The sequence below is a fragment of the Suncus etruscus genome, chromosome 12, assembly GCF_024139225.1.
Source record: "Suncus etruscus isolate mSunEtr1 chromosome 12, mSunEtr1.pri.cur, whole genome shotgun sequence".
In the NCBI taxonomy this organism is placed as follows: Eukaryota; Metazoa; Chordata; class Mammalia; order Eulipotyphla; family Soricidae; genus Suncus; species Suncus etruscus.
Window position 1 is genome coordinate 89,239,478 of NC_064859.1, and position 10,911 is coordinate 89,250,388.

The following is a 10,911-nucleotide window of genomic DNA, read 5'->3' on the forward strand; positions in this document are numbered from 1 at the left end:
TGAGATTTAAAAAAAAAATTCTAGTGTTTCTGAGCATGGGAGACATAGGACTAGCTTCACTAGGGGGCACACTCTAGTGATATAAAGGGTTTGTTTGGGGCAGTGGAGGAGGGGAGCCACATCTGGCGATGCTCATGGGTTACTCCTGGTTCTGTACTCATGAATAACAACTCCAAGCAGTGCTCGGAGAACCATATGGACCATATACATCTGTACGGCACGTGCTCTACCCTCTGAACCAGCTGTCTGGCCCCTGCACTGATAAAGTTTTTTGTTTTTTGTGGTTTTTTTTTTTTGGTTTTTGGGTCACACCCGGCGGCGCTCAGGGGTGACTCCTGGCTATCTGCTCAGAAATAGCTCCTGGCAGGCACAGGGGACCATATGGGACACCAGGATTCGAACCAACCACCTTTGGTCATGGATCGGCTGCTTGCAAGGCAAACGCCGATGTGCTATCTCTCCGGGCCCAATGAAGTTTTTTTAAGACATCTTGGCAATATATTTACATTAGAAAATTTCCACCCCTCTGATCCAATATGAGAACCATTTGACATATATTTTATGGAAATAATCATAGCTACAAAAAGAGATTACAAAGATGTTAACTATGGTACAATTTAAAATAATAAAAAACCAAGTTGCACTAGCTCAGTATCAGGAACCCCATATGAGATCAGGACACGTACCGAGCAAGGATGGAGTATGAGTGTTGTTGACAAGCTGTGTTTACCACCTATGAGCTGTGGTATATGAGGGAAACCGCTTCCAGGGGTCTTCAAACTATGGCCCTCGGGCCACATATTGTATTTATTCCCATTTTGTTTCTTCACTTCTAAATAAAATATATGCAGTGTGCATAGAAATTTGTTCATAATTTTTGTTTTTACTAAAATCTGGTCCTCCAACAGTCTGAAGGACAGTGAACTGGCCCCCTGTTAAAAAAGTTTGAGGACCCCTGGACCTGTCCTTGCTCAATTTTCTAAACTGTATAGAGACTAAAAACTGAAAGACTGAGACTATGCAGAGTGTTCCAAAAGCCACTAGGCTATAATAATGTTCAGTAAATATGGGCATAATTAACATTCAGTGATAGCAAAGATGTATTATTTAGCCAACAAAAATGATCAGCAGATAAATAAGTAACAAGATAGATATGAGTCTTTGATGGATGTTAGTAAGCGAAAAGTCAGGTTACAAAGCCTAACATATAATTCAACTTCTGAAAGGAAAATTTTCTTAGAAGAGCTACCAAAAGTTCAGTACCGAATATTTATTTCTCTGGGTAATATAACTATCAATTAAAATCTTCTTTAAACTTCCCTGCCGTCTTCTAATTTTCTACAAGGAACATTACTCAGCACAGTAAAAATTTTTTAAACTAAGCAGGACATAGTATTTAGTATACAGTGCAAAATCCATGCTTTGCCAGTTCAATCCAGTTCTCTTAGCACTGCCAAGGAAGATTCCAGAACAGATCCGGACACAGTCCCCTGGGGCACCAACAGGTGTGGACCCTCCCACCCCAAAATGCATAATCTTAACCTTTTTGGCATCCTAAAACCTCTGCTCTTGGTTCAGGCTGTATCTGAGAAACAGTTCTTCTGGGTTAAGTTACTAGAAATAGAAATATTCAGATAACTGCTGGGTGCAAATCAAATAATAAAACTAAAAATGAACAATCTTCAGGCTAAAAAATGACCTGAAGTCCTACAGGTACCCCTAAAAAACAAGCACAGCGTTCTTCTCCCCATATTGAATCCCTTAATAATAACCATAATTTTGATCAGCAAACCTACTCCTCTAAAGCACCTTCCTTCCCCCCCCACCCCTTTCCCACCTACCCACACACTCCCTATCTGCAATTTCCACTTTGATTTTCTCCACCACACTCAGCAAATACAATCTTGGAGACTTCTTGCCTCCTTTCTCCTTTCCTGAATGGAAGTAGTACAACTGCTGGGGTGAATATATTCTGCTCAGTGCGTCTATATTTATCTGAGACCACTTCCAGGATGTAGGCACCCAATATCTCTTCAATGAAAGAATGAATTCAACACAATAACTTACGAATTATATCTACTATTTTTTCCTTCGGTTTTTTGGGGTCATACCCAGCGTACTCAGGAGTTTCTCCTGGCTCTATGCTCAGAAATCGTTCCTGGCAGGCTCAGGGGACCATACAGGATGCCGGGATTCAAAACACCGTCCTTCTGCATGCAAAGCAAACTCCCTATCTCCATGCTAACTCTCCGGTCCCAAATTATATCTACTTTTTAAGGAGAAAATGTGATGGGCAGGTATTTTCCTTTAGAAGCAAATCAGGGTGGGCCATAGCACAGTGGTAGGGCATTTATTTGCCTTGCACACATGGCTGCCTGAGACAGACCTAAATTCGATTCCTGGTATCCCATATGGTCCCCTGAGCCTGCTGAGAGCAATTTCTGAGTGCAGAGTCAGGAGTAAACCCTGAGTGCCTGAGGGCCAAGTGTGGCCCCAAAACAACCAAACAAGTAAATCAGGGACACAGCATCAACACTAATCTCAGAAGAGATGCCAAATTGATATAACTGCTAGGAACAGGGGGCTGAAAACTCTAGGGGGTTTGTGTCCTGCCAAAGCCAAGCAGTGCCCCAAACCTCTGCAGCCTCCAACATCCAAACAGCCCCACTTCCCTGCTTCAAGACTTAGAGATGCCAAGCAAGTAAATATAACCCCAGGCCTAAGGGTCTTTGGTGGAAAATATGAGGCTAAATCCTCACGATTCTACAGCTCTACACTTCCAAATTCAACGATACTGATATTCCAGTAAGAGCACAGCAAATTAGATGGAAATATACCATAGAACTCCACTAGGCTCAGTAAACAGAAAGAAAACACAGAAGGCTTAACTAGCAACAAATAGTACACTAAATCCAATGAAGACTTTTTTTTTTTTTTTTTTTTTGGTGGTTTTTGGGTCACACCCGGCAGTGCTCAGGGGTTATTCCTGGCTCCAGGCTCAGAAATTGCTCCTGGCAGGCACGGGGGACCATATGGGACGCTGGGATTTGAACCGATGACCTCCTGCATGAAAGGCAAACGTCTTACCTCCATGCTATCTCTCCAGCCCCCCAATGAAGACTTTTAATAACATTATTGTGAAATAAAACCATATATTACATATCTTCTTTTACTAAACTCTTTTGATAACGCCATTTACCATTTCGTCATAACAGCAATATAAAATACCTGGTAAAATGTCCCTCCTAAGGTGACAGACTTGAGGAGTGGGTAGGAAAAGCAAGCCAGACCAGAGGGTAGGGTGCTTGCCTAAGGAACACAGTATCAAAAGGACTAATTAGGGGGCCGGAGAGATAGCATGGAGGTAGGGCATTTGCCTTACATGCAGAAGGATGGTGGTTTGAATCCCAGCATCCCATATGGTCCGCAGAGCCTGCCAGGAGCGATTTCTGAGCATAGAGCCAGGAGTAACCCTGTGCTGGGTGTCACCCAAAAATAAAAATTAAAATTAAAGGACTCATAGGGATCTGCAGTGTGCTTTTACCTTACAGGGTACCACCAGGCTACAAAGACAAGATATTTCAGACTCTGGGACACAGTGAAACCCTGAAACCTATTTGTATAAAATAGGATACAAGAGGAGACAAAAAAAAAAAAAAAAAAAAAAAAACCTCCAAGATTAGAATCAAGAAATAAAAAGGGCCAGAGATAGTACAGTGGGTACGGCAATTGCCTTGTACCTGGCCAACACAAGTTTGATTCCCAGGATCCCATATGGTTCCCTAGACCATCACCAGGTAATTCCCAAGTGCTGAGCCAAGAGTAACCCCTGAGCACTGGTGGGTGTAGCCAAAAAGAAAAAAAAAGAGAAGAAAAAAGAGTCAAGGAAGGAGAATCAGACACCAGGAAGCAGACAGGCAGGGAAGACTTCCAATATGCCAATGCAGGCTGCCTCTGCAGCAAGACAAAAATCAGCTTAGAAGCATTTCCCCAGAACAGAGGGCGAGCCAGAAACACCTCCAATGAGAAAGTAAACGGAATTTAAAGCTCAGATCTTAAGGACAACTTCACTCCTACAGTTCCGGTTTTCAGGATTTAATATAGTGTTGATTTGCTACACACATTATTCCTGGTCCTTAGAGTACACTTCCTTCATCTTGAAATTCTCATTGATATCCCCCCAAAAAATATTTCATGCTGAAGCAAATGAAAGTCAACAAATGTTACATAAACTGTGAAACATCTTAAGGACCTACTTAATTCCAGGGTGTTGGAAGTCATTCTTAAACTCAGAGGAAGGGAGTATCCAAATACCTAAGACAATGCATGTAGGTAAAAAAATGAAATAACAAAGCAGCGTTGCCAATCAGAAAAGTCAGAGCAAGCCCTGCAGGCTTGCGACCTTATCTGCTGGAATCTGCTGTGTGACTCTCCCTGCCAGACCTCCCCACAAGCAACCTCACACCAGCCAAGCACTCCTCTGGGAACCCTCGTTTCAGCACCTAGACTCAAGCCTGGGAAGTACTATCTGAAAGAAGTTTCTTTTGCAGATACAAATGCTTTTTTGGGGACTGGAGAGATAACACAGCGGTAAGGCATGCCTTGCAAGCAGCCAGCCTAAGAAGGACAGTGAATCCCGGCATCATAAGGTCCCCCAAGCTTGCCAGGAGAGATTTCTGAGTGCAGAACCAGTAACTAACCCCTGAGCACCATTGGGTGTGGCCCAAAAGAACAAACAAACAAAAAAAAAATGCTTTCTTCCTTTAGGTTATAGTTTTGGTTTTCTTTTTTTTTATAATTTAATTTTTTTTAGATATTTTATTTATTTATTTAATTTGGGTGAGAGCGTTTTGGGCCACACCACAGGATGCTCAGGGGTCACTCCTGGTTCTGCATTCAGAAATCACTCCTGACAGGCTCAGGAGACGACCATAAGGGATATGAGGAATTGAACCCAGGTCTGCCCAGGGTTGGCCACATTCAAGGCAAAGGCCCTACTGCTGTGCTATCTCTCCACCCCTATTTTTGCTTTTTCTTACCCCAATTAAAAGGCAAATAAGGAAGGGTGGATGTGGCTCACTGGTGCATGCCTCTCAGGATGAGGCCCTAGATTCAATACCAGCCAAGAAAGGGGTGTGGCATGACATGGCATTTATTGGAAGTTGGGATGGTGGGTCAGTTCTTATTTTCCAGTCATCTTATATGAAATGTTTGATACATACATTAATGGATAAGAAAAATCAATTTCTCTTTTAGTCATTAGGCTAAAAAAAAGATCAACTGAACTAGTTTAACATGAAATGTTTGTGGTCGGCACGTAGTGGACCTGGGTTCGATCCCTGGCACTACTCAGGAGTGATCCCCGTGAGCAAAGAGCCAAGAGTGAGTAAGTCTTGGGCACCACTGAATGTGACCCAATTTTTTTATTGAAAAAAAGAAAAATAATTTCTCAGGGATAGATAATTTGTACAATAGGTAGAGAGTCTGCCTTGCATGCAACCAACCAGGGTTCAATCCCCGGCATCTCATATGGTCCCCCAAGCACCACCAGTAATAAACTCTGAGCATGGCCAGGATGTATTTCACCCTCCCAAGAAACACCCAAAAAATAAAAGCATATAAAAACAAAATCTCTTTAATAAAAGGCAAAAGAATTATGCTATCTGGAGAGAAACCAGAGTATAAAATAAATAAAATTTCTTATGGAATCAAGTAAGAACAACAGATAACATTAAGTACTCATACTAAACAGTAGTGCTAAATATATGAAATACAACAATTCTAGAAGATAGGCACTTCATTACCTCCATTTTACAGATGAAGAGACAGAAGCAGAGAATTAAAAATAACCTTTTCCGGGCCCAGAGATAGCACAGCGGTGTTTGCCTTGCAAGCAGCCGATCCAGGACCAAAGGTGGTTGATTCGAATCCCAGTGTCCCATATGGTCCTCCGTGCCTCCCAGGAGCTATTTCTGAGCAGACAGCCAGGAGTAACCCCTGAGCACCGCCGGGTGTGGCCCAAAAACCCAAAAAAAAAAAAAAAAAAAAAACCTTTTCCAGGTCATTGAGCTATTTGGTGCTGCGATTCAGTACATAAGATTTCACTTGAAATTCCATGCTCTTATGCTACTGTAGTTCTACTACAAATGAAAAGTTTTATTAAACTGCATATGCTTTTCCTAAAATGAACAGGCACAAGTGAACAAAATGATCTAAGAAACACAAGTCAGCTGCTTAAACAAAGCAAGCTCAATCTCCATGATCTGGCAATAAAATCCCTAAATACCAACCATAACCAACTGTGAACAGCTCCCAAAATAAATAAATCTGAATAGACCCATGAACTTGAGGGCGGGAAGGAGATGCTGAATGGCACCAGAGGTGCTCAGAGCTTAGTTACTCCTGCCTCTGTGTTCAGGGATCAGTTCTGCTGGTTTCAGGAAACAGTATGGGGGTGGGGGATACCAGAGATTGAACCTGCTAGACTATCTCTCTCCAGGCTCCGAACTTTTTTTTTTTTTTTTTGGTTTTGGGGTTTTTTTTTTGGCTTTGGTTTCAGTTTTGGGGCCACATCCAGTGATGCTCAGGAGTTACTCATGGCTATGTGCTCAGAAATCGCTCCTGGCTTGGGGGACCATATGTGACACCAGGGGATCAAACTGCAATCTGTCCTAGGTCAGCCACGTGCAAGGCAAACCCCTATGACTTGCGCCACCTCTTATGAACTTTTCTTTTCTTAAGCCAATCAAATTGAGCAGGGGGGGTTTTATATATCAACTTTTGTGATACTAATGTTAGTAAGTTCTGATAAACCACTGCCATCGGACCAGCCTGAACTTATTTTTAATTGAAACTCTCAAAATAATACTATCAATCAGGTTGGAGAAATTGTACAGCAAGTGGGACGCTCGGCTTGCATGTGGCTGAGCCCTGTCCAATCCCAGCATTCCATATGAGCCCACACCAGGCATGATCCTCGAGCACAGTTATATGTGGGCCCAAAGCCAAAAGGGGAAAAAAAACTTTCTACAAATGAAATATGCTGCCACCTTCAAGCTATAAGAAATATGCTATGTATTAATGTATTCGGGGTTCTATTTGTTTCGTCTACTCCCCCACCCTAGCCTTCCTCCACTTCATTTTTGGCCCTGCAGATCCTTTCAGACCATTAAGCTCAGGAATCCTTCTAAGCACACTTGACCCAGCAGGAGTCTAATCAGTGACTGCTCTATGGATAGACTAAGCTAAAAACAAACTCAACTTCAAGACTCTGCATTTTGGAGAACTCTTCACATTCAGATCTGCTCACTTAACAAAATTCTAAACAGCTATTTGTTATTTCACATCTGAATCCTGCCTTTAACTCTGAGCACATTAAAAAAAAATAAATAAAAGCCCATCTTTCTTCCAAAAATAACTCCACGAGGTTTTCCATAAATTAGTTACTGAGAAGACCAGAATAAAACACACACACACACACACACACACACACACACAAAAGCAGGCATGGACTTGGCTGACGGGTCACAAATATGTCACGATCTTAGTAATTTGATTTATTCTGTCATGTCTGAAACTCGCTCATAAACTGTTTTACAAACAAATGTAGTATATAAAAATGGTAGATACCTATCACTGGACAGACATGTACATGCATTCATTTGCTCAACCAGTTTTTAATTAATGCTCATCTCTTTTTTAAAAAAAAATTTCTGAACCAAGACAAATGGCATCAGATAAGGGCACACAGGTGCTGATGTTGGTTTGATACTGGATTCTTGAGTCTAACCCAAAAGAACTAGAGTTGACTCCAGGTTCAATTTCAACCACCTATGGAAGAGGGTCTTTGTTGGCTTAAAATGATTATGTAAGCATAGGGCCTGTCTTGAAGTAAGAACATGGTAAACATACTTTGATGCAGAAGAAAGCAGCAAAGGGATGGCTCAAACGGCTGAGACAGGAAAAGGGCCCTGGCTCCATTCCCCCATCATATAGTTCTTAGAAACCCCCCTAAGCACTAATTGGAGACCATCCCACCTTCTCTGCAAAAAAAGAAAAAGAAAAAAGAAAAAAGTTAAAAGAAATGGATAATAGATTTGCCTTTGTAGGAAAATAGGAATTTGTGAAAACTGCAGTAAAGATCTATTATGAATAAAAATTAAGAACTGAGGAGGTAATGACTGATCCACGTATTTTTTTCTAAAGTATCACCGGTGAATGAAATAACTTAAAAAGATCTGGCTAAAAAAATAAAAATCCTGAAAGCTACTAAACTTGAATTAGCAGAGATTTTCTTCCTTTATTTGTGCAAAATGTAAATTTTTAAAATCATAATTCCATTCCCCAGAAAACAAGTCTCACATTTCCTCATATTCGGGAGATCAAGATCAGGATTTTAGCCCTGAGCTACGTGGAGCTAACAATAGTCCCTCCCTGTTCAATAATTCAGCACCGGTCAAGTTTTCTCAGACAAATCTCCCTTTCATTACAAAGGTGAGCAAAGGGAATTTATAACACGCAGTTCAGGGCGAGATGAAGGCTTCCTCCACTGCTTCTTACCATAAAGCAAAATATAAAAGCACCAGTGCATTTTTTTTCATATTTTTCCATGTTCTTCAAAACTTTCGAGAAGACAAAGGATCTATACAATAGCTATAAGATAACCCTATGTCAATAAGGGGGAGGCATGATAAAGAAATCACCAGGATCCCCACACACACACAGCAAAAGAAATCCAACCGTTCCCACCCCAGAGTTGCAACTACCCTTAAATGTTGAGGGGTGTCGTTATTAATGGATGGAAGGTTTCTCCTACCGTTTCAAGATCACGTCTTGGGTTTTAAGCACTTAATTAACCAACCACGCGACCAAGGAGTCCAAGGACAAGCGACAAACTCCTCGTGGGGGGAGCTTTAAGCAGCTTAACCTACCCAGGCACAGCTCGGAAGGACAGACAATACACGTCAAGATCCACCTGCCTATTTATTTCTGGGCAAGCCAAGTAAATGCCAGCTGCAAAAACAATAACAAATTAAAAAATAAAAATAAAAAAAAAGCAGGAGCTTAAGCAATAAATAGATATATAGTCCAGCGAGCAGGGCATTTATTTGCCTTGCACGCCGACAGCCCGGGGTTCCATCCTGGGCATCCCATATGGTCCAGTGGAACCCCTCCAGGAGTAATTCCTAAGTGTAGAGCCAAGAGTAAAACCGTGCACACTGCCAGGTATGTCCCCCCAAAACAACAACAACAACAACAACAACAAGACCTCATCTTGGGTGAAAACCTTCAGTCCTGCCCTCCATGAATGGAGCAGTGGGGCTGCCTGTAATCAGCAGCACCCTCTCCGTGCCTTTCTCCCCCAATCCCAGGAAGCTGACTTGCCCCTGGGCAATCTATGCAACGAGCCAGCAAGGAGTCCCTGAGCCTAGGTGCGTTGGCAAGTCGTGCCTCTATTTACCCATTCGCGCTGCAGAAGCAGGAACCAGGAAAAGAAAGGGGGGGGGGGGAAGAAAGAAAGAAAGAAAGAAAGAAAGAAAGAAAGAAAGAAAGAAAGAAAGAAAGAAAGAAAGAAAGAAAGAAAGAAAGAAAGAGAGAAAGAGAGAGAAAGAAAGAGAAAGAAAGAAAGAAAGACAGAAGAAATAAACAAAGAAAGAAATAAAGAAAGAAAGAAAGAAAGAAAGAAATAAAGAAAGAAAGAAAGAAAAGAAGAAACAAACAAAAGAAGAGAAGAGGAAGGAAACGAAGGAAGGAGAAAGGAAAGAAAAGAAAGGAAAATAAGAAGAAATGAAGAAAAAAGGAAAGAAAGAAATGAAAAAAGAAAAAGGAAAGAAAAAAAGAAAAGAAAGAGGAAGGAAGGAGAAAGGAAAGAAAATAAAGGAAGATAGGAAGAAATGAAGAAAAAAGGAAGGAAAGAAAGAAAGAAATGAAAAAAGAAAAAGGAAAGAAAAAGAAAAAAAGAAAAGAAAAGAAATAAGGAAAAAATAAATTCAAACTCCGGCCTCAGACCCCTACATCCCTCCCCCCTGCACCCCCAAAGCTTCCTGGGCGCACCCCGAGCCTCCCAGAACGTTCGCTCAATGAAGCCCAAGGTGACCACGTATGTCCCCAGTTGGGGGAGGCAGGCGGGCGAGGTCCCCCCAGTCCTGAGCAGGGGCTCACCGGACGCTCTCGAGCCCGGCCCCCGGCGCCCCAAGAGCCAGTCTGGGTCGGGAGGAGGAGAAGCGGCGCCCCGCAGCCCGGCCGCACCTGCCGGAAGAAGAGGCCGGGCCGCGCTCGCCCACCCAGGTGTCGGCCCTGCGCGCGTCCGTCCGTCCGTCCGTCCGCGGCGCCTCCCGCGCACCTGGCCAGCTGCGCCCCACCTGCGCCCCTGGCCCCGCGACCCCGCGACCCCGCACCTGGCGCGGCGGAAGTCGGCTCCGCGGGCGCCGCCACCGCCTCGGCCGCCGCGAACCTGTTGCGCAGCCCGTCACGGCCGGCCGGGCGCCGCCTCAGCCGCCTCGGCCCGCGACAACATGGCGGCCGCGGCCTCCGCAGGAAGCCGCGCCGGGGGCGGGAGGAGGCGCCAGGCCCGGCCGAGGCTCCCTCCCTCCCTCCCTCGCTCGCTCGCTCGCTCACCTCCGCCGCGGCCTCGCCAAGCTCCTCCTCATCTCGCCGCCCGGGCCCAGCTTTCGGGGAGCCGAGAGCAGCCCCCAGATTAGACATGAGGCCTCCCCGACCCTCCCCGGCCCTCCCCTAGACCCACCTGGCTCCTCCTTCCTGCTTCCACCCTCAGGGGAGCAGACCGTCGCCTCTGCGGGGTTCCTGCCCCCCGCCGCGTGCACACCCAACCGAGCGAGGGAATTGGGGAGCGGAGGAGGACCCCGAGTGTGTTTGGGGGTGCTGCACCTCGCTGGGGATTCGGGGATTTGA

General features: G+C 44.1%; 1 protein-coding gene across 1 annotated transcript; it reads left to right on the forward strand.

The window, feature by feature from the left end:
• The first annotated feature begins 10,079 nt into the window (after positions 1-10,079).
• Positions 10,080-10,911, forward strand: LOC126024279 (proline-rich protein 2-like). The gene is made up of 2 exons (XM_049784673.1): positions 10,080-10,099; positions 10,197-10,911. The coding sequence occupies exons 1-2, from the start codon at positions 10,080-10,082 to the stop codon at positions 10,909-10,911; spliced, it is 735 nt and encodes a 244-aa protein (XP_049640630.1).